The following is a 25,083-nucleotide window of genomic DNA, read 5'->3' on the forward strand; positions in this document are numbered from 1 at the left end:
CCACTAAGCCTGGTGAGGAGAAGACATGGCCCCAGAGGGCCAACGTGCCCTAGCACGGCTGCCTTGTGGCCCATGCTGCAGCCAGGTCAGACACTCATGGTTTGGGGCCGCAGGGAGATGAAATGTTACTTATGAAAGGTGCCTCCCCCACTCTCCTCCATTAATTTTAGACATTATTAGACATATAGAGACACATGATCAAAATCCTAACTGAAAACATTGAGGTGCAGGTTGTATGGAGAAAAACCATGAGCTGAGATGACGTTGTACCCCCTTGCACCCAATTCTTTCGTGCTATGAACAGCTCAACCTGTATTGTGCTAAAACTCTTAACAACTGCCAGATTTGACAGAATATGCATCAAGTCTTCCTGATCTTTGTGCAAGCCCCAAGACAAGGAACTTGATTACACCTGAATTACAAAGTCAGAACCTGACACTCGCTCTGGAGGGAGCCAGAACGCACACACTGACACCCAACATGACAAATAACTGAGTGTGAAATGGCAGCTTAGAAACTGGTCTGTAGTGGTTGGAAAACTCCACACTTCCGCAAAGGAAAGCTTGCATGACCTTCTCCACTTAGCTTTGTTTTGAAACAGACCCCTTGATTTTTAAAACAGTTCCACTCTGTGCACAAATCTTATCACAAAGCCTATATCTTCTACTGATAGGGCTGTAAGTAATTTAGAAACCTAATACAATCATATGTCTGTACAAAATAAATGCTTGTGTTCCCAACACACAAACACCATATATATCATGCTTGTGGGATCCATTTAAATGAAAAAAAAAATCATACTGGTCACACTAAGATTTTTATTATAAAAATAGTAAAGTTACTCCTGATTCTCGTACAGATGTGAGGTTTTTCTCTTTGCTGTGGGCCTTTTAATCTATATGAACTAACTTGCCAAATACTGTGCTAGTGATTAAGGTTTTTCAGCCCAGTTATTATTGCAGGCAGTACTTAACACCACAAGGATGGATGACACACAGAAAAGCTACCAGTACAGTAATTTCCAGTAGTGATGCAGAGGGACTGCTAGTTGTTGAAGCTAATGGAGAACACAGACTAATGCCTAATGAAAAACATGGAGAATATCAGTTTTGGCCACCCCTGTTGTTGTCAAAAAGGCTTCTGGAGGGACCAAAGTAATAAGTGAAGTAAGTGTTTCTACTCAAATGACCTCTTCTTCAGTAAACTTCTCATCCATTTCTGATGCTGTGGCATGGACTGCGTAGCTACATGTACAGTCATAAATAAAACATGCCAGAAGGAGAGTGGTGGCTCTCGTGCCCCCACAGACAAACCTTCCCACTCAATCCTGTTAGTCTTATCTGTATGACTCCTGTGCACAGTCCCTTGCCCTGCCATATACATGCTCTGGGCTGTAGCTCAGGGAGTGCTCACAGGCATTGGCCAAAACCATGCCATGGGCATGCCAGTCATTCAAGGGTAGAGATAACTGTCTGATAGCACTCAAACTCATGTTCTAGCCTTAGTTTACAGAGATGTTGACTAATATAACAAGAAACAAAAAGACTTCTTAACTACTTTTGACATGAGGCATGAGTTTCACCATCCCAGAGGGTGTAAGATTCCTCTCAAATCAAGGTTGGCTTTGCTATCTTCTCTTGAAACAAGATAAAGAATTAAGACAGGTAAAAAATTAAGGAAAAGGAATCCTGAAATTCAGGAAGAATATCTGTGCTGTCTTATCTTCTGTTACTGTCTGTACAGTATGTTGAAACATGGTATTAAAACAGGACATGCTCCAACTTCCTTCCAGAGAGCAGAGGAGTCATTTCACCTACAGCTGTGATGGGGAGAAGGTAAGAACAGATTCTTACTGTGTTCTGGATTCCATTACAACATAGAGGAGTCTCTTGTCATCAACCTCCATGAGAGTCCAGTGACTATTCAGAGATCAGTGCATGAGTTTGAAATGTTTCAAATATTTGTAGAAAGCTTAGATGTCTTACAGAGAAAAGGGTTCCTGGTCAATACATTAGCATTCATGCATCATAAAGAGAAAACAACATCAATTCTAAAAATCTTATCAGGAACGAAAGGGAGCAGCTGGCATCCATTCATTTTTCCTTATTTACACACATTTTCCCTAGTGTTCAACTTCATTTTATAGCCAATACAAAAAGAAATAAATTTTCTTTCCAGAAAATTAGATCTAAGATAAAGTTTTCTTTCGTAAAGAAGGGAAGTAAGATTACATTAGTGCTGCACTGGAGTAACGGCAGTGGAGTGATTCAACAGCCAGACTGCATCTGACATGTCAACCTCTGTGACAACAAGGTGGGTTGTTTTGTCTTTTAAATAAACTGCTAGGAAAGAGTATGAGTTAAGACTTTCAAAATTGCAATGGCAACATGCTGCTCATCAATGAACAAATCTACTCCCTTCCCTTAATACTAGTGATAAAAAAGAGGTAGAAGTGATGCTTTACTTGCCATCATAACAAGACATTGCTTATTGAAAAAACACTGGAGTAGGTTTTCACAAACTAAGCTATTTCAGAAGCAGCTGAATTAAGTGACCCTGACAGAAGCATTTTCTTCCTTTTTAGTTTTTTTTATATTACACTTTATACTATACATTTTATACTATACCTAAAGAATGTCTTTATTAAAAACCATCTTAATATTGTAGTCATCTTTGCTTTTTTTTTTTTTAGTTCTAAATGAAGCAGTACCATACTTTTAACAATTATCACACCATAACAATAATAAAACATGTTCAAGTATAACATACATACAATGTTTAAAAATGATCAGGTAGCTCTTTATTTTTCTTCTTTCTTTTTAGCAAAACACAGAGAAAAAAAATAAACTGAATAATGCTTATGATAGAAATATTTCTGTTCCTTTGATGAAGGAAAAGACAAAAATGAAGCTTCTGTTGTCCTAAGCAGCACTAACATCTGTTAATATACATCATATAGCTAATACCCCTTATGATGCCTTTTAAAAAACATTTAAAACCTTTTCTTTCCCTTAGGCATATGTACATACAAACCAGATAAACAACAGTAAATTACTAAAGCTTCACGAAATTATGCAGTAAGGTTGTATTAATTATATTTGTACATTGACCAATACAACATCATGTGTTTCTTGAATACTATCTCCTTAGCACTAACCATGAAAAACTCCCACCGAATGTGCAGGGTGCTGCTATAAAATCTCAAATGGATTCATCTGATAGTTTAAAATCTTGGCTTGAATATGAAAAAAACTTACAGAAAAGTAGAAGCAAATACAAAGGAACTGACTGCAAAGGAACAAGTTATTGCATATCAGTTGATGGACAGTAACTGTCTACTGGCACACAACGCATGGTCAATAAGAGGTCTTTTGATTTAGCCATCGATTTTCATGAATGAATTAAACCTGAAAACACGTGGAACACTTACTCACTTTAAGCTCACAAAAACTTTGGAGTTTACAGTGATAGGAGATCATCATTAAAGTACACATCCAATAAATAAAAAATGAGGAAAAGTACAACATGCAACAATATATTGTAAAAATTAACTTACCAAAGGAAATAAAATACACTGGGCTATGGGTCTTTCTAGAGGGGCACGTTTAGTGACAGAGTATGGGACCAAAACAACTAAAGAACCTTTCTGAGTAAGGAATAAGGAAGTTTCCCTTGTTCAAGGGCAGAAACTGAAGAAGGGGCTAGACAGGCTTATTACTCTGAAAATCAGGGAATGAGAGAAGCAGAAACAGATTGGATGCATGCACTAATCATCAAATAATTAGAGAAAAATAACAGAAAGTCCTCTACTTATGAATCAGCTCAAAAAAATTAAATAACTGAAGACATATTTTCCACTACCACTAAAGGAAAAACTTGTGTGTGTGTGTGTAATCACAAAATTTTCCAATGCTTGGTACCTTAGCAAGGCACTGGTCAGTATCCTTGAGAAAAAGAGCAAATGTTTGCGCACCCATGAAACAAGTTTTTGGCAGGCTTTCCTTCCTCAAACAATAGTTTGTGTTGTATTGCCTCTTTCAGGATTTTCACCACAGAATACCACAGAACTCAGACGGATCTAAAGCAGTGACTCCCAAATCTAGCTCATCTGTGGATAAACAACACTGAGATAGAAGTGGCAGGGTAAAGCTAAACAAATGAAAACCATTATTCTGTGCAGCGAATGTAATAAAATTTGGCAACCTTTTAGCATGGCAAGATGATCAGGAAGATCACAGTCAGACTGAAACTCTGCCTAGCCCACCTATTCAGATGGCAAGGACAGCTCGGGAAGGCTTTGGACTGATGAACTATGTCTGGGTTTTTGCCCAGCTAAACATGTCCACAGTCAGCACCCCAGAACACTGCAAGGAAACATCCAACAGAACACAACTCATACATTAATGAAGTATTTTAGTAATTGAAAGAGTTGGTTATTCTCACATAAGCCAGAACCCTAAATACACAATCAGGTTGTCTGCACAGACTGTTGATGGTACTGGAACAAACATCTTTGTATTTGTTCTGACCATGGTGTGGTCAGACCTGGAGATGGGTGGGTTATAGATTGAAGGAGCTAAGAACACACTGTTGTCCCATTGCTTATGGGGGGCCAGCACTACCTGGCCATAAAGTACTTACTGTCACTGGCAAAAAATGGCATGGTACCTACCTCTAAGGTGCTGCTTAAAATAAACATTGAAAAGGACACAGTGAAAGAGATTTAGGTACCGGAAAAAATCTAAGCAGACAAAAGTGCTGTACAGGTCTAAACAAATAACAGCAATTAAGAAACTGGGGAAGGTTTGACCCATGTACTAGAATAAAACCCACGTAAATCAAGTGAAATCGTGTGGGTGGCATAAAAAAACTTGGCTTCTAGAGCAAGCAGGCACAAGATTTCTTTGCATTCAAGACACCTCAGATCTCATTTTCACTTTCCAGAAACCAGCCTTACTAAAATATGTTGAGCTAGACTGGTGACAGCCCATATAAAACCTATGTTTGACACACATGAAGTATCTGACAGTCATTTACACTATAGGATGATGGGCTAGTGAGCGTGAGTAGATCAGCTTACAGTGTCAATGTCATTTAGATGATGCAAATAGTAGTTCTCAATAGTCTTGTCCAGTTAATAGGCAGGTAAAAGAAATAATGAATCAAATAAATGAACCACCTGCACTGCAGCCATACAGTATCTTTGGATGTCTCTGATATGAACCTGTTAGATGTGTCCCAAGCAGCACCACTGACGTGCACAATATTTAGACACCATGTCTCTGCTAATATACCTGATATTGAGTGAACACTTAGGCTGACAAGCAACTTCAGCAACTGAAGGGTAGCAGCATAAAAACATGTACTGAGATCACTGACACAGGACAAATTCAGAAGCTTATTCTTCAGCTGCTAAAAAGAAGGCTAATAATATTTTTGATAATCAGTTTTTAACTCCTATAAAAGCTAAAAAAAATATTTTAAATTTCTCATTTCTTTCTCCAATCACATTCAATTTTTTAAAAAAGCCCCAAAGTATTCTTAGAAGAAAGGTCTTCTTTGAGAAAAAAGAGCAAATGTTTGTACACCCATGACACAGTTTTTGGCAGACTTTCCTTCCTCAGACAGCCGTTTGGGTTGTATTCACTCTCTCTTCTGCTTTTAATGAACTGTTCTTCTAATTAGAATTTCTTCTTCTAATGTTTCTCCATTAACCATGAAAACAAAAAATCAAGTTTCTACATTGAGCTCTTTTTTTCAGCCCACATAAAACCTTGTCATCTTCTCCAAGTCCATCAGGACACCACTAAACACATTTGAAGTTCTCTGGGCTAGAGTAACAGTGACATGATTTCCCTTTGTTATCTAGACAATTTATTTTCACATTGGCATCTGCTAATACCTTCAGTACAACCACCACATTTCTTCACACCCATTCAACAAAGGATGTTTCTTTGCTTATGTGAAACAAGCAGTTATGGAAAACACCACTGCAGCAAAATTAGGACTTCCTGCAAAGATATCTGCAGTATTTCTCCTTTTCACAGAAAGATCAACGTTTAAGAAAAAGCTCTGGATTGGTTTTATTTTTCTTTAAAATTATTTTCTTATTATGCTTTAATATCTATCTTGCAGTCTCCTCACTGTTTATTTGTCTGACTGTTTCTCTTCACAACATGAATAGCTTTGGGGAAGATGGAAACTAATGACCTAGCTAAGGTTTTAACCCAGACCCCCTGGTGTTTTACCAGCTGTGCTATTAGGTTAACTGGCTGAATCTCCTCTGCTTCTCTCTCTGATATTGCAAAACCCAGTCTATGTATAGCATGCAATAATGTTTAAATTTTTCCCACCCTTAAACCTCCCTCTGCTACTGCCTAGCCTTGAAATTCATATAATCTATCATTGATAAATTAGAATCTGGGGAAGGATCAGACAGATTACCCAGATGGTAGCCGGGGAAGAAATATCCAACCTTTCCTAATGCAAACCTTGCATAATGCTCTCTGATGCAAATTTTAAGTGCTATACTGAGGACAGAGAAGGAAAGACATTTGTGGAGATGTTGATGCACTGGCTAAACAAAAAAACATTGCTCATCCACCATGTTACACATAATTTGTTATTGTAACATACCTTACACAAGATGATTTTACTATGGTGCTTGAAAAATCAGGGCAACAGTGACTTGTAGTACAAAAGCCTGCCCTCCCAACTGCCCCCAAAGCGAATCCTTAATTTTAGTAGGTAGATTGGACTGCTAGAATTAATCTCAGCAGCAACAATAAAACCCTGAAGAGTATGTCTGCTTTGTACAATCAACATTTGTCCAAGTTTGCCTAATAACATGCATACTTAGGAAAATCACGGAGGAGAGCAAAGAAGGAATGGCATTTTTAAATGTATAATATGCAAGGCCTGCAGGCTTAACAGTCTAAATTTCAGGTTTGAAAAATTTACTCTCCCCACAGACTGCTGTTCCAAGGTTCCTTGGATCAACTCAGATCTTCTTTTTCATGAAGTAAATATATTGAATACCATGATATACACACACACACACACACACACACACACACACATATATATTTTGTGGACAAGACTAAAATACACAATGTGTCTTTTCTGTCTTGCACACATGTAAAATAAACCATAATGTTTTTTCAAACACACAAAATCAGTGTGTTTTCCTCAGTCCCCAAATGCCTTTGTATCAGTCTTATTTTTACCGTGATTTATGATTTGACTGATTTTACTCTTCCTTGTTTTGCAGCTGTTCCCTGACGAGCATTTATTCTGCAGCCTTTTGGGATCCTTTGTGATAGAAAGAACTATCCAGGGTTAGCTATTAATATATATATTATATAGATTTCAACTCGCTGTCCTATATATTAACTTAAAATGACATAAAATGTCTTAGATCAGAGGTTCTTTATCTATAGAGAAGCTTCATAAAAAGGTTAATTTAGTTTCTAAGGGAGTAGAGTGTCCTGAAAACAATGGTGCTGTTGAAAAGGCAGACCACAGGCAGCTCCCAGTTTATAGGCCACCATGGGAAGCTGTCCCAGGGACAGGGGTCATACCCAGTAACTTTATATCAAGCCTGGTGACAGCAACATTGACTGTCACTTTGTCAAGTTCTTCATCAGTAACTGCTGTGGCTTATCTCGCTCCCTGAGCCCAGAGGCAGGGAATTTGACAGCTGCCTAATGAAGTCAGTGGAAACTTCTCTATTGAGAAGTCTCTCTGCTGGCAACTATATAAACTCTCTCAGAATAAGTCAATTTTGCTCCCTAATTCAAAAAGAGAATCCCCACTTTAGTTTAAAAAATGAAATAAAGATTTATCCTCAAGTATAACAAGATTTTACATCAGCAAGAAGAGTGCAATGACCATCTGCTAATATACAAAATGTATTTGTTGAGACCCGACTCTGGGTTTTGATGGTACAGATAACTTCAAATCCTACTTCTGCAGTTTTGCTGTCTCCCAGTGTGGCTTATCACATGTAAATCATACCCTTTTCTGCTTCAATTCTTCTTGCAGATGGCCAGTACTGCCATGTATTTAGTGTAGGCCACAGATCATATCAATCTAAAGCTGAGACTGGCTGGTGTATATTTGAAACCCAAGTACAGTCTGAAAACAGCATCCTGAAATGGCAATTGATTTCTTTAACAATTAACCTGTTTTGGCAGAGTAACATAACTTCTAATGCTCTTGGGCAAGAAAAGCAGATCTTCCTGAAGTGCTTGAGAGACAGACACAAAGCTATTCACTCCACAGCTCAGTGAGAAAAACTGTAACCTTTCAACCCAGAAATGTTGATTACTAATTAAAGTAGACATATTGTAGCTTTTTTGCTCATCACATTGAGACTACATTTCAGTGCACTTCTACTGTCAAATTAAAAGTACAGAGGTAAAAACGAATCATGGCCTGATCCTTTTTAAAGACTGATGATAAATTTAGCACTCACTAAATTGCGAAACTACTGTAGCTTTTTGAGTCACCAAAGAAGTTTAGCGCACAGCTCTACTGCATGGCTTTGCCATCACATATAGATCTGCTCTGTGTACTAGTATGCATCACGTTCCTACTTCATCACGTGACTTGAGATGAAAAAGGTATGTTTTACAGAGTTAAGTGTGACAGTTTCAACCAAAACCTGCTTTTCCTCCTTACGTGATGCACTTTTTCTGGTTGTTGAGCGCATAATTCCTCTAACCCCAGTTTTCTGGGCATGAAGATTTCCTCCCAGCCTGGCATAGTGTTCCTACATACCAGGCAGAGCTCAGCTCCTCTGCACTGACCCACTTGGAGCGCTATGTGCAGAAGAGGCACTCAAAAATACCTGTGGCTTTGCACTCAATGCATGTCTCAAGCATCTTTCTTTAAGAGCCTGAAACACTTCAGTCTACATCAAGTAAACTTATTACCAAGTCTGATTTAACCTTAAGTGGTGTCATCGTTAACATGGCAAGCAGAAGAATTTTAATGACAAGAATCATTTTATTCTCTAGCTCCTCAGTGCTCTGAATAGATCCCAAAATCCCCAAATGAGAGCAAAAAACGTATTCTCAGGGAAAGTCTTTTTAAGATCTAAAAGCAAACTACAGTATCTTTTTTGTTACAATAAGAATTCTTTGATCTATTTTCTTCCTTTTGGTTTGTCTTTTTAAGAAGAAAATAGATTTCAGGGAAAAGAATCTCTACCATTGAATGTCAGTATTAAGCCATAAATCTCATCAGGAATTGTAGGCGCAAAACACCCAATTGGTATTCTGTGTCTTCCGCACAAGCAAAAACATTTATATTTTGTTAGAAGAAAATACATGACTGTAGAATTTATGTGATGACTGTGTACAAATAAGCATGCCCAGAAAACAGTTAAAGGGGAGAAAAATACCTATATGAAATCTAATGAGCAAATTAGGAAATTGTAGTTACAGGAATTCAGTTGCTACTTAGTGTTTATAGGGAAGCACAAAGAGAACATCAAAATGCCCGATCACATCCCATCTGTTACTACCTCTTGCTGGATAACATCTTGGCTGCCAAAAAAGCTATTTAAATTTACTACATTACAGCTACTGATAAATATCACTTCTGTGAAGATCTAATACTAAATAAGGACAAGATCTGAGGATAAACCTTACAAGCAGCTGTGTCAAAAAGATCCAAATTTTGCTTACTATAACACCTGTACTCCTACAAGCCTGCAGTTTCTTATTCCCTGTCTCTGTCTGTGATATGTTTTTAACAGAGCACATAACTGTACAACAATCCTCAAAAGCTGGATCATGTCAACAACGGAAAGAAATAAAGCTAGAACAGAAAGAATGACAGAAAAAACTAAAAATGAAAAACTGTTGGGAGAAGGTGATGGAGAAGGTGGCGACTTCTATTCAACAATTTTGGAGGTGCTTACTCTGGGCACTGTCCACATAGATCTGACAGAATGCTACCATGAAAATGCCTCAAGCAATGGAATACATTTTCCAGCACATCACAGCAGCTGCAACAGCAATTCTGCTTGCAATCCATGTCCAAAAAGAAAAGTTCTCAGTGGTCCTATTTCAGCATATCTCAAGGACTAATTAAATCCTCATTACTATCTTCTAATTATTCCAGTGCTCTGGGATTTCACTCAGCAAGTCCCCAATGGTGCATTAGATGAAAAGGGTTAAATAACCTGTGTTGATTTTGAGACTCCAGATCTATTTCAGACCTTTAGCATATCATCAGCATTATCATGAATATTTAACTATGTACCGCTGTGAAAATTATAAGGGGAAAACAATTAAAGATTTTTTAAAAATTAATTCTGACCCATATACATTTGCACTAATAAATAAGGCTTCTTTAAGTATCCCCATTATGAGAGTGCTCGCCAGAGTAATAATGTGAAGTCATTAACTGTTTCCATTAAATTCAATGGTTTTTAGGAACTCCCAATTCACTATTTTAATATAAGACTGAAACCTGACATGTACATACCCAACTGCATAAGCATGAAAAATACTACTTAAAAGCAGGTAAGTTTTCTGAGCTTTTTCAAAATTAGGTAAGGAACCATTCATTCCTGCAGGGGGTAGAAGTGCCTATTTCAACATTATTGTGACACATATTCTCCTAACAGTGCTTGAACAGGTGAGTATTTGCATAGGCAGATGGAAATCTCCATTAGTTTACAAAAGTAAGAATGGGAGTATAAGCTAAAGGCCAAGACAAAGGTTTCTTTTTCACGCTGCAGCTTCAGGAAACTAATTTAGGGTGTTAATTGGGATATGCTGGGTTTCTATTTGATCCCTAGAAATAACTTCTAACTCATTGAGCAGTTCTGGCTACTAAGGACATCCTCAAAGTGCAGCTTCCAAAACTTAAACAAGTGAGTAGGTACAGCTGAATATAAGGAACTCAAGAGACTGTGTGTACCTCAACTATTTGCCGAATGGTCATGACAGCTGTGGTATCATTGCTGCCCTACCTCTGGGCCTGATGCAACAAAAGCTTATAAAAAGCTTTGAGTTCAATAAACACAAAAATTCAACCCCCTACTTTTGATCATACAAAGAAAAGTCTGGAGTAGATATATCAGAAAAAAATGCATCCTCCTTCCCCCCAAAAGCATAGCAAATTTAAATGACTACCTCAATTAGTCATGACTACATTGCCATTACGGTATCCCCAAGTAATGGTAATTGTTGGGATTCAGCAGCAGTTAACACACATGCAGGTAGAGCAGCCATGGCCACTCCTGCTTTTCCAAGAGACTTCTGACACCAGACCTACACGGCCTGCTCCCTCTATCCCCAGAGCTGTCCAGCTCTGACAGTCCATTATGATGTATGGGACTTACATCAAGTCCCAGTACTTTTAAATAAGACACATGAGCTGAGAGATAGGTTATGTATATAAAAGTAAATATAATTTCTTGTTACCTAGGTAGACAACATTTGTTTGTAGAACTAAAACCATTTCACTGATTTGGCATCAAACAACAATGGCCAGTTACCAATTCTGGGACAAGAACAGAAGTCCCTAGGATAGCATGCTCCATTTACACTGACCAGGTCCAAATGTCCTACAGCTCGAGCAGGAAATGAAAGATTTTAAAATTATTTTTACAGAAAGCATGAAATAAGCTATATAAAAAAAAAGCTGAAGAGCACAAAAAAATCCAATCCCCCAAGAAATTTCTATTGCTGTACATATAACAACAATACCACTCCTCTCTTTCTGCACATAGAGTGTACATGTAAAAATATGCTCACTGCTTCATGCTGCACCGTATGACAGGGAATGTATACTCTCGGGCAGGCAAACATAAAAATCCCTGCTGGGTGCTGAGCAACCATGGACTGCAGGGTAAAATACAGTCAAACACTAAGGTAAGTGTAAACTTAATGGTTCAAGGTAGTGGTTTAGCATCCAAAAGTGTTAAAGCTCAGACTCCACCTGTCAGTCAAGCTTCATGATAGCTGATAAATAGCATTTTTTTCAAGTATTCAGAGCAGAAGATTTTGCTCAAGAAATGAATATTAGTCCTTTGTTTATCCAATTCTCTCTCTAAACAAGGAAAGAAATGCTATACAAAGTGCAAACCCAAACATTACCTTATCGAATGTAGTGTCACTGGGGTTTTTGTTTTCATTTTCATTTATTTTTTTTCTTTTCTTTTTTTGGGAGAAAGTGTATCAGTAAGCCGAGAGTTTAAATTACTGTAACAGATGCCCAAGGATCAGGTGTCCTTAGCAGCAACGATTTTCTGCTCAGGTTTTTATCAGTAAATGACAAGCACCTTCCCTTTGAGCCCCCATCATTCCCCCTCCTTCCTTTCTTCAAGTTCAGTGGAAACCAGTTCAAGAAAGCAAAGGAATCAACTAATGTAACAGCCTTTTTAAAAGGTGAAGTTTTCCATTTCAAAGGAGCCTCTAATCAATGACAGTGCACAAAAGGGAATGCACGCATGTTTATGTGCGTACGGCACAGACTTTAGAGAAGCTTTGGGGAACATGTTCTGCAAAATCAATATGATCCAGCTAGTTACAAATTTTGAATCTCCCCCATGAACCAAATGGGCTTCTTATACAAGCTGGGTCACAAGATCATGCACATTACACCAGTTTTTGCATATGAAGTGTTCAAAAACTGCAACATTCCCAAAAACATTTTCTCTAAGAAAATACCTACAAATCTCACTGCAGAGAAGAAAAACCAGACTAAATCAATCTGTAAATTTTAATTCTTTCGCTGTTATTTACTTGTTTGATTTCCCAGTTATAGCACCTGTCTTCTCTGTTTTACTTCTGAATACCCCTCTGCCTCTCCTGACCATATAATGACCCCCAGTTTTGTTCTACAGCAGAACAGAGAGGTTTGATCTTTCCAGCTCTGTCAGACCTGCATAACTCATCCCCCAAAGTCAGGTGAGGAATACACACTGCAGAAACAATTGTTACTGGGTAATATAACATTTTGTGCCAAGACCCAGTTGTGCCAGGAAATGTAAATATCTTTGTGAGATGTTTGGGTCTTTAAAGCCTCCATCTGATCCATTCTTGCTGCCTTGTGACATCTATCGCACAAGGCATCATATACTTGTGTTGGATACTGAGGCCATTCTTTTTCTCACCAAACATGCACAGTATTCTAAATTTTTTAAAGGGGAAAATAAGTCCCTGCACTAACGACTGAGTATAAAGAATGACTGAAAAGGAATTCTGTATTTCATGTTCTCATTAATCAGCAGTCCTGGAGGAGGGGACAATCAGCCCAGAAAAATAGCAAAAATTAAGACTCTCTGCTCTTCTTTGTGAGTCCTCTTAGCTCCTCCTGGATGCTATCCCAGAAATTTGTCATTCTGTGAGTTCAACTTGTTTCACTGCGAGAAAACTTCTAGTATTTATGGTATCCCCATATGGTGCTACTTAGGATATTTCTGGAAGCAAGACATTTTAGGAGGGGCATTTCATAAATAACTCCATGTTTATCACAGTTATCATGTGTCTGTTTTGTAAGCCTGTCACTGGCACATGTTAACCACTGCATGGACAGGATGCCCAGTTTACAGCAGTTGACTGTATGTACGGCCATGCAACAAAGCTGTGACAACTATCTTCCATGAGCTAGGGAGGAAGGAGGTGAAAGGAAAAAGGCTTAAAAGTTAAAAAAGGTAACATTAATTTAAAAATGCTCTGTTTATTTTTGTGAGCACTTGCTAGGAAGCACCCTTTTAGAACCGTGCTGTTGCCTGCAATGTTTTCCCTTGCAAGATTTCCAAATGTTTGAACCATTTGACCTAAATATTTTTATATTTAAAGATATTTTTATCCTAGAACTGGATAGAGGACTATCGTGTCCATGCAAAGACAGAGATGAGAGTTTTAAGAACAGTAGCAAAACTGTAGTTCTCATAGTGAGGACTATTTCTGTATATCTTAATTTCAAGATAGACAAGAATAAGTTGCATTCTCTAAGACATGACTCAAGTATTTACAGAAACTGCCTTTATACCCCGGGCATTCATTATATTTTGAGAAAACCTTGTTTTCAATTATAGTTTGGTAAAACCCGCTATTCCATTGCTCTTTCCCCATAGAAGGAACACCCCCCAAGCCTCCTACAATGAAGACTGTCATTATTTTCCCTGGGAGAAGAAAAGAAATACCAGGAAATCTCACATGGCTAATGTGCATCTGAAAATGAAGGCTGCATTTGACACCGACTAAAAAAGCCCCAACACCTAACAAACCTCGGTCCTGTGGCATTGGTGACTGGCTCAAGGCAGGGTGGGAGCTGGATTCTGACTGGCTGCCAGGAGGCTGCGGTGGCATCTGACTGCCTGTAACACACAGAGAAAAAAGGGAAAACAGACTTGCTTTTAACATTTCAATGCACAAAACCAAGTCTTGCTGCATTTTTCAACCACTCAACTTCAAAGAAATTACCAACTGTATAAGGTAAAGGCAGAGCTCAACAGGTCAAACTTTTTTCATATTTTTTTTCTTTTATTTTTTGAAACCCATGTAGGAAACATGCACAAACATATTTAGCAACAGGTATGGTGAAATGTTCAATTTTGTATTGAGTGAGTTCCCAACCTCACCAATATGATCCAATTTATAGCTGCAAATCTCCTGACACATATTTCTGTTAGAGAGTTTAACAAAATCCAAGTCTGCTGAACAATAGGGCTCATCCTGCTGAGCTTAAACTGGCCTCCAGCCAGGCAGACATGGACTGCTGCCAACAATATTACCAATGAAAAATTCGGTCAATACAAAAATGACTAATAACAACAGTTTAAAAACTATTTCGATGAATCAGTGGTTTCAATATTGTTTGAATGTCCATGTAGAATATGGGAATAAACAATAATATGTAGGTACATGTGGTGAAAGTGAAGCATGTTTGAAAGAGATCAGAGAGAAAAGGGGTATCTTATTATTCAAATAAAAGCAAAGGGAAGTTATTTATTAAAATAACTAGCCAGAACAGACAGATCCACTTTTATTACTTCATTCAAAAGACATCCAGAGAATTCATCCACTGCTGTCTACCCACTCAAACAAGAACAGCACTCACAGTGCTGTCTGTGAGGCTCAGGACACAAAATCTTCCCTTTCAATGTTAATGGATAATAAAGCAGGCTTTTATTGCACTGATGCAAGTCACTCCTCTGGGTCACCGTTCAACACCACGTGAAGCAGGGAGGTCAATGCTACCACCCTCCCAATGCCCCAAGGGCCTTGTGCCTAAGAGTCAACTTGTCACAGGAGTAACAATGAGACCTGGACATCCCCTAGGACTCCTCTTCACTCCTGGTCTGAGACATGCCTACTTGTGACAGCCCAAGAGGCTTGAAGACCACCTCAGATTAAGCAGCAAATATATACTTTACGCATTTAGACACTGCAGTGATGAGCACGGTATAAATAGCAGGAGACAGATTTATATCCCTCATCCTCAGAAAGTGTTCAGATTATTTTCCGTTTGAAAGAAATGGAACGAATAAAAACAGAGGCAATAGATTTGTGCCTGCTGAGACTCATTTCCTCCTGCTCAGCAGCTGCCCCTCCGCAGTGCAGGAGCAAGAATCCTGCGGGCAGTCCTGGCGCTGGGAGCTGGGCTGACAGCGGGGCAGCAGGGCCTGCTCTTTAGAGCCATGAAGAGCCCCAAGTTGGACATAAAAGCAGGAAAGCAAATGTGTCTGCTCTGCCCTATCCCCTTCCCATCCTCAAACCAACTGAGTCTCAGCACCAACTCTGAAGAAAAGCCAGACTGATAGAGAACAAAAAGAAAATCTAAAAAATGTGGAGTGTAACCACTGCCTAGCTATTCAGATGAGGTGCATTTGCACCAAAAACATGACACTCAACATTACCAGGAGCAGCTGTGACAACTGTCTCAGAGATGCAAATGCTGGACTAGAGGCAGAATTGTACCTCTAAAAGACTAAACATGCCACTCAGCGCCTGAGGCTTTGGGATCCATGGCCCATTCACGAACTCTGAGGCATATGACAATAATAATGAAAAAACCCAGATTGTGTTTTGATGTCACTCAAGAGCAGGCTGGGGAGACAGTAAGTGCCTTCATTATAATGAACGCTTTTGGCTTGACAGGAAGTGACTCAAAAACTGTAAACAAACAGCAATTCCATGTGAACACAGGGCACTGCCACTTCCACTGTGTATGCCCGAGGCACTGCTATCAGACAGAATACTTTAAGTAGATCAGAACCATCTAAGATTTTTGCAAACACTTAAAAATATTAATAAAGGCAGGGTAGTCATGACTGCACTACACAGCCCTCAGCAGGGTCCCCCTTTAGGTGGAGGCTTGACAACTTTGAGAGATGCTATAGTGCATAGAATAACTATGCTAGGCAACATATTTTGCGTATTATACATGGTCTCTGTTTTTTACATGGATAATAACATCAGTTCTCTGTCAGGAACCTTATCCTGCACAGGCAGATGTGCAAGCATAAACCATGAAAGTCAAAGCCCAGAACCGCACACGTACAACACGATGCAGTTTTATCTGCATCCTTAGTTAATACAGACTCCAGAGTTTTGCAAATTTACTGAAATTATTAGCCTCTGCAAACACTAATGCTATTTTATTAGTACACTTTTTTACATTTACTTCTGGTTTTTTCCTGTATTCAACAAGCTTTAAAGCAAATTTTTTGCTTCACAAAGGAAAACTACTTCATAAACATACTCTATCGACAAACTTTCAGGAGAAGTATCTGCTATGCTAATTATCAGTGGGTACTACAGATTATCCAGATGCTGGACATCAAGGTATTGCATCAAAATGTTTTCAGTCAAACTGCCATTTTATTCTTAGAAGCGATCTGAAAGGTAAAAGGAGACTAAGCACCCAAATACCTTTGAAGACTTGAACTCTTAATTTGGGTATCTAACTCCTATTGATTGGGAGCTGATGACAGGACTTTAAAAACCTTTGAAGATCCTGTCTGCCATGCTTTTTAAGTTTCTTTGTCATGAAAAGAAATGACCTTAAAGATTTTCCATTTCTTTCCTTTAAATGATAGTAATCCTTCTCTCTTTCAACCAGTATTGCAGTTGTGATTCTTGGAAGACACTTTAAATAATACATTAACAGACTTTTGTATTTTATTAGGGAAGGGAAACTTCGACAAAAGAAAAACAACCTCTCTTCTTTTTTAACATAAATTCTACAGCTATTTAAGAGAGAAAAAAAATCCAATAACTTTTTTTCACTGACAGACTACTGCCTCTTTTGAGCCAATGATACACAGATGGAAGTTTAAACGGGGATGACCTTTTCCCATGTTTTGTACAGCACTATTGCCACATTGGTGAGATACTCCACCTGCCAAAACTTATCCAAAGTGAATACTATGGATGTTTCACAATATTTTTATTATGCAAAATCACAGAAAATGCAATAATGTGCATCAAAAGGATAGAAGTTGCCACACTATTTCTTTCCCCTTTATTTAAAAGACCAAAACACTGTTCAAATATATATAGCTATCTAGTAAAATTAGTTGTTAAAGCTACCAAAACCAGTAGTCTATGTAATATAGTGTCTGCTACTAAAAAAACCCCAACGGTCAGCTGAAGAGGAAAGAAAATTTAAAAATGCTTAATAACATATTTGTAAGCTGGTTTTCTATTTTTTAAATTATGTGAATTGCTTTTAAACATTTTGCACTTTGAAAATCTACACTTCAAATTGAGTCAGGAGAGACTGCACAGCACCTTTGGAAGAAATGGACTGACAAAAGTACTAAACAGTGATTACATTATGACTACAGCCATGCAGTTAAACTGTAAAAGGTAAATTCCTCAGAGCCAACAAAGCAAGCAAGAGCAGACCTTTGATATACTGCTGAGGAGGGGTCCTTACAGTCAATTACAGCCCACATCAGTAACATTTTGAAACAAGCTGAGGGCTCTCTGGTCCCACCACTGTAATGACACACTGTAATGGAGGATGCTCAGCTGCAATACCCTGTACCAGCTGCATAGCACCTCACAGAACTATGCCTGAACAATTGAATCAAGAAAGCACTTCAGCGCTAACAGGTTCTCTCTGGGAAACTATTAGTTAAGGGGGGAAGGAGGGATATCAGCATAGAAATTTTAAGGTGTGTGAGGAACTGGCAAACAGGAGGGTGGGGGACTGATCATAGCCTGTGTTAAAAGGGGAACACTAGGCTGAAGGAAAGGTAGAAATTAAAGATCTTGTAGCTTGTCTTTGGGACAATTCCCAATATAATTTAGGAATTAAGAGCTAGAATTGGATTTAATGATACTGGCTGATCACAAAGTAGGGAATTTTAGTCAATATAAAAGATGATAAAAATACTACCTAAGAAACCCTTTGGATCACCTTTCGGGTTGGAGTATCAAAAATGCAAACATTTATATTCACAGAAACAGGCCTTTCGTAATGGAAGAGCTGTAGGTTATAAGGTAGAAATGGGAGAAGAAAAGGAAGGAAAAATCTGACCGTATTTTTTGACCTAAAATGGTTGTAACTTACGAACAGTTGTAACTAACCATTTGACGTGCCACCAAAAGAAACAAATTTATTACTAGGAGGAATTAGGAGGACTGTTTCCAGTAGAGATAAGACAACACAACATCCCTGCTGATGTGTCACTGGTGAGCCTTCATACAGACAAACGTAGAAAGTTTAAAAGTTAGCTGGAATGGGAACCATCTACCAGCATGACATAACAGGAGGCTCAAAGAGCAAGTATTATTTAGTATTACAAAAATTGAAGCTGTGATTTTGTGACTTCTTTCTAAAAATACATTTGCAGCTAAATATCAAGGAGGAAAAAGATCATGATGTGTAGGATGATAATCAAACCATTACTGGAATTTGAAACAACCTCCTTTTAGGAATAATGAGATCCTGAAAATCTAGTGATTAAGATGAAATCTGATAAAATAATGGGATAATCATCACACAGTAGATGTGACAGTAAAGGCTTACACACCAGAAGGGACATTCTGGGTCTCAGATCCCTACATCAGAAATGAAAGAACATAAGTAGGCTTCTATATGGGAGCGTTTCAAATGAGCTTTTCAGGAAATTTAAAGTGAGGCAAAATGACCTCAAAGGAAAGAAATTTTTCTATGGGTAGCGTAAAGTGAAACTGGTCATGTGTTTTGTGTTATCTCTTCATCTCACAAAGCCTATGACCCCTTAAGAATAAAGATGATTTTCTTCCTTAATTTATGCATTGTAGCCAAGCTTCCTGTTGTATCAACAGCATTTTTTAAATGACTTATTCATTCCAGTAAAAACCAGGGGCTGTCTGCATATCCTCTCAAATTAAGAAACAGAAAATATTAAAACTTCCTCATATCTATGCAGTAATCTGAGTGTAGATGTTTTAAAAGGCCTGAGACATGAGGACCCTTTCAGATACAGCAGCTGTGGCTGTGCTGGGATACAGAGAGTCAAGTACACTCAGACTAAACCTTCTGGCTTTGCTCAGTGCCACACTGAGTAGGAAGTGAAATAATTGTTAGTACTGCCTGCACTGACAATGGGCTTGGTGTCAAGGGGCAGGAAAGCAAATATATTGCCCTCCAGGGCCAAAGCTCATTTTGCTCCAGAGGGGAAGGGAAAGCAGCAGCAGACATTGCCAGGAGGGTCTGTTTCATCCATGCCCCATCCAGAAGTCACCTCTGCATTTGGATCAAAGTTAAGCACTTTCTCCTGAGATTCTGGAAACAAGCCCAAAGCAAGCTGTCAGTGGGAATCTTCAAAAAGCTGTGACTCACCTGGATAATGAGTGGCTTTCCAGTAGGTTATAGTAAGCACCTGTCTGCCTGAGGACTATTCCTCTCCAACAAATTCCAAAATCCTGCTGCAAACTGTGAAAGTACTAGAGCTCTTCAAAATTAATGATGCACCATTTATTTATTTGTATAAGTGAAGACATAAATCAGTTTAAATCTAGGAATCACTGCTTTTCTATCCTCAGTAACACCCACTCCAGACTTGTAATATCACTTTACAGTTATGAGAAGTTTCATTTGGAGGAATGAAATTCTTTCTGCTTTCACCTCTGCCTAACTCCCCATCCATTTAATGCATTATTTTCATTAAGCTTGGGAGAATTTCCAGCCCAGTGTATTTCTGCTGGAGGCCAATCCAGCATGGCGCAGCCCAGGATAGCAACCAGTTAAATCTTTTCTAATCCCTGCATTCAGAAATGGTGGCTCACAGCAGCTGGCACACAGGAACTGAATAGAGCAGGCAAGCTCGTATTTCTCTCACCAGGCCAAATTAATAAAAACAAAACCTGATTTCTCCTTCTCATTTTCCTATTCTTCCTGCTCCCCAATATTTTTCCTCTTTCAAACAATTTTTTTTTATTTCGTTTGAGAAGCCTAATGTTTGGCTGTCTTCTGAAGAAACGGGCACAGTGACAGATGAAAGGCCGTATTCATCGCCTAATTCAGAATAGGAAAAAAACGACTGCTGTGCATTTAAGATTCTAACAACCTTGCAATTTTGTAGAGCCGTTTTCCCTAACCCGTTCTTTTGAAGAAATCTGCTTTTATTCTGTTAATAACTAACCACAGTTGCAGCAGCATGGATCCGATTAGCAGTTCTTACGCTACAAAGGGTGGGGGGGGGAAGGCTGTGAACAGGGTTGCCAATTTGTCCACTTGGGTCCCCAGGAGAAAGATTAGATGAGGTGCTTGCTCCTTTCTTTCCCACTCGCTTGCTGCTCTGCACTAGACAGACTTCTTCAAAGCTCAGCCACTGACTTAATTTCTTTTTTTCCCCCTCTAAAGTCTCGTTTAACCACCCCTCCACACGTTTTGCACTCAGTGTCACCACGTCCCTCCAAAGAGACAGCGTGAATTGGTATGAGAGGGGTTGGGAGAGGCTGTGGCCGCAGCTTGCCAGCACCATCTCTCACACCTCTATGGGGCCTCTGAATTGCTTTTAGATTTTGTAAATTATATTTTCTTAAATTTCTGCAAACCGCTGGGAAAGTGTCTATGTTCTTTAGGGAATGATCCAAACCCTGTAATCATACTGTGTTTTCTTCACTCTGTCCTTTTAAGCCTTCCATAAAAATGGCAGTTTTGCTTGCATTTAGACTGAAGTAGGAGATTGTAAAGGGTTGTATGGATTTAGTAATCCGTAATTACTTGGGACGCATCATTACATGTTTGTTAATGCAAAAAGCATATACTTCAGCTAGTGAAAAACCATTCTCAATTTCTTTATGTCAATTAACCAGAATACAAAATTGTAACTGATGCAAGTGCTAAATATCTAAAAGCTCCTAACAAAGCAGACAGTAGTACTTCTTTCTTACATTTGGCTCATTTCTTCCTTCCAGAAATGAAACCTACCCTGCCATACACCTGAAACTTAGAACTACAGAATTCCACTCAGGGATTTAATCCAAGTTCCAAAAGGAAGAATTTTTCATTAGCAATGCTCATTCTCTAGACTACATTTATAACTATGAGGAGATTTTTTTTCTCTAAGCTGTTCCTCATGGTGTCAACTGAATTTAAGAGCCCAAGAAGCACAACAGATGTAGGAGACATACACTTCTAATATTTGCCACCTAATAAAAATCTTAATTCCTAACTTTAACATTGCCAAATCCTAAACAAACCGTATATCAGTTTTCATTTGTGGTATCTGCAGCGTAAATACATGCAGAAAAGAATGGGTGAATGTGAACTGAAATTGCTGTTTCTTATCTGTATTTCTTTTCCCTTAATCCAGCTACATGTAAGAATTTCTCAGAATAAATACTCATCATCAAGCAGCATTAACTCGGAAGATCATCAATGATGGAGTTTGAGTCCTCCCTGCTCTTCCTGACTCTCTCAGGTTTAGCAAGCAGGTGGACATTGGAGCAGCGCTATGTGGCAATGAACTATTTAGCTAGTCCTGCCTGTTACTCCTCATACTACGTCATTGCCTGTGATTAACGAGTGTTTTAGTAGCAAAGTGTATGTGCTCTCACTAATACTACCCTCAAAAGGAACAAACTCTTAGCTAATCTAGTTTTTCTTATTGCATTATATTGCAAATTACACAGCCCTGTTCTCAATGGTTCTCAGGGACAGGGGAGAAAAGGGCAAATTGAATGCATAAAGGACAAAAGCACCTTGTGGCAAACCTGCTTCCAAAAACCATTTGGTGGGTCTGATCTCCCTAGAAAACAAGATCTATCATGCCATATTTCATCTTGCCCGACAACGATAAGCTCCAAAGACTGGTGCATAAGCGAAGTAATTCTTCATGTATTTTTAATCAACCGAGAACTTTCATCTGGCGAGCTCCCTCTACAAGGTCACACGTACCATGCGCGGCCACGTGCGTCTCAGGCAGTTCGCAAACACCAAGTCCTATGTCAGCTTCTGTTTGGAAGGGGGAGTATCAACATTAGCAACCCCTGGTTATATCATTTATAAACATGCAGATGTGGATTATTAAAGATTAATGCATTTTGGGATTGGTGTCGGCATTCCGTTTGTCTCACGCCGAAACCAATTCTGTTCTTCATTAGTCAACGACAACCTACATCACCCTGTTGTGGAAGAGAAATCAAAGGTGCAAGCATGAATTGAGAATAAGTGATGAAACTGATTACTAAGAAACTTAACGGCTGTAATCAATCAACACATCACAACAATTTGAGTCCACTGTTATCTGGAAATGGGGAACAAACAGAAAAGCTTGCCAACGGAGTGAATTGTTCTTTTGTGTTTGCTTTCTAAAAACCTACTTTGCAATTTGACTTCCATATCTACCTACAGAGCGATGCTGTCAAAGGGACGCTCAAATCTTTCAAGCTGCAGCTCAACCTGCATGAATTTTGTCTCTAAGAAGGAGAAAGGATACCTTGTTTTTCATTCATTTTTTAAAAAAAATATTATTTGGAGGTAGTGAAAATGCTCTTCTTTTGAAGCTAAGTGGCTATTTTCTAGCTGGGACAGAATTAATTCAAGCCATATTTTTAATTGTTCAGATTCCTTATTCTAAGGAGGGACACACCACGTATCCGTCTAGCCAAGTCTGACACTAACTATGAAGCATGAAGGCTGCTTTAAATATCTCTAATGGCAGTGATACATAGTCCATTGAAAAACTGAAAACTGCAACAGCCTATCCCATCACAGAAACCAAACCAATTACGACATTTACGCTCTATTTTATCTAGGTATAACAACCATCTGTCAACAACAACAAAAACACACTGATAGAGATGTGAGAGACTTTTCCCATTTGCTCATCAATCACTGCTTAGTATTGCAAGGGAAGGGAGTGAAAGACAACCTTTTCACTTATGATAAAACACAAATTAATGCCCTTTTGCCAACACAAAGAGAGACAATCCATGTTTGTGTAGCCAAGTAATGACAGAGTAAAAAAACCCCAAATGTTCAAAAATAAGTACATGTCGCTTTAATTTTCTTGACAAAAACATATGTGGGTTGAGCAAAAAAAGTCAGAAAGAAATGAAAAGGTTAATGATCAAATGTAAACAATAATTGTCCAAGGATGGCCTTAAAGCATACATCTGAAACTAACAACAAACATACCTGTAAAATCTTGGTGGCTGTGTTTAAGTATATTTGAATTTTATTATGTGAAGCATAACACATGCATAATTATGCAAATATTTTAATTGGATTTCAACAGCCCTCATACTCTAGATGGATTTAAACCAGCACGGTGCTACCAATGACTCACAGAGCTACAAGAAGTGGCCTGTCATATGCATGCTGCCACAGTGTCCACAGCAGCAGATGCCCTGCCATGCTGGCTGCTCGGCCATTGCCAGGATGATGAAAACAGGCCTGGCAGGAATCAACAAAGAGGACGCACCAGATATGGGGCAGAGCACAACTATGGGGATGTGAGCACCACTGATTTGGCCATCTGCTGGAGGTTTACACAAAGCCTTTATAAGGTGCTGGACAACTCTCAGCGCTGTGCTCCTCACACCCCTCAGGAGGTTCAGTGCATGCGGCAGAAATGTTTGTCTCCGGCTTACACAGAGATATAAACACTTATATACCAGATATGAAGCAACTGAAACTACTTAAAACTAAAGCCCATAAATGACCTCTAAAAAATAACCACCACAGGGCATGCTGGTTTTGGTGATTTACTGTTTTTCTATCTGATGCTTAACTTTGGGCCAGTAAAAAACAGCAGGTTGATGGTGCCGGAATAAGAAACTCTCTTGTCATCAGGAAAACCTAACAGGAAGAACCTGAACAGCGTGTCTCTGTCTTCTGCACCTGTTCTGGGAAAACCACCTTTGCAGAGAAGGACACCTCTTTGATCTCTGTGGCCAGACTGCAAGTGTGATAGGAGTGCCTTTTGTAGTATCGGCTCTCCTCATGAAACTAAACTGAGACTATTTAGTTAATTCATGAAGGCTTGAGACAACTGATTATTCATCAGTTGTGACCTGGGCTGAATTCTAACTGGTATCATGGGTTAGATGCTCCTATGCTAGAAGCAATGCCTTGAGCTAGAGCGCCTTATAATATGCTTATTTTTTTCATCCTTTGAAAACATAGAAAAACTCTAAATATTGTTCAAACCATTCAAAAGAAAGGGTTTTAAACTACTACTATGTGAAACATTCACATATTTCATTTGTAAGCATTCTAGATTTCCAAAACTGCTGAATAGATGTTTTGTGCTCTAGCAGTGATTAAGAACATAGCTACGTCAATGGCATTTTGTGTTTTGTTTTTTTCTGGTCTGGATGCCAATGAACAGCATGCATCTTCCTTGCAACAAGCTGTTGCAAGATTTTTGCCTCCGGAGAAGCCAGGGGGGAAACATTGATAGATGTGTTAAAATAATCTTTCTAGACAGGGGTATCATATCCATTTCACAAGGATATAATTCCCTCTGTGGTTTCGCAATTATTTTAGGATATCTAAAACTTCAACAAGTACATAGTATTACAAATTCACAGAATCACAGAATTGTTTCAGTTGGAAGGAACCTTAAAGTTCATCTGGTTCCAACTCCCCTGTCACAGGCAGGGACAC

At 38.8% G+C, this 25,083-nt stretch overlaps 1 protein-coding gene across 8 annotated transcripts in view; it reads right to left on the reverse strand.

Annotated features, from left to right (window-relative positions):
• ARID1B (AT-rich interaction domain 1B) overlaps positions 1-25,083 on the reverse strand; it is a 323,386-nt gene that overhangs the window by 67,244 nt on the left and 231,059 nt on the right. For all 8 annotated transcript variants that reach the window (XM_051801539.1, XM_051801536.1, XM_051801535.1 and 5 more), the window contains one exon: positions 14,255-14,344. In XM_051801539.1, the coding sequence (XP_051657499.1) occupies positions 14,255-14,344 (90 nt within the window). The remainder of the gene's footprint in view (positions 1-14,254; positions 14,345-25,083) is intronic.

Source organism: Manacus candei, unplaced genomic scaffold, assembly GCF_025592945.1.
Source record: "Manacus candei isolate 608988 ecotype Guabito, Panama unplaced genomic scaffold, ASM2559294v1 h1tg000052l, whole genome shotgun sequence".
Taxonomy (NCBI): Eukaryota; Metazoa; Chordata; class Aves; order Passeriformes; family Pipridae; genus Manacus; species Manacus candei.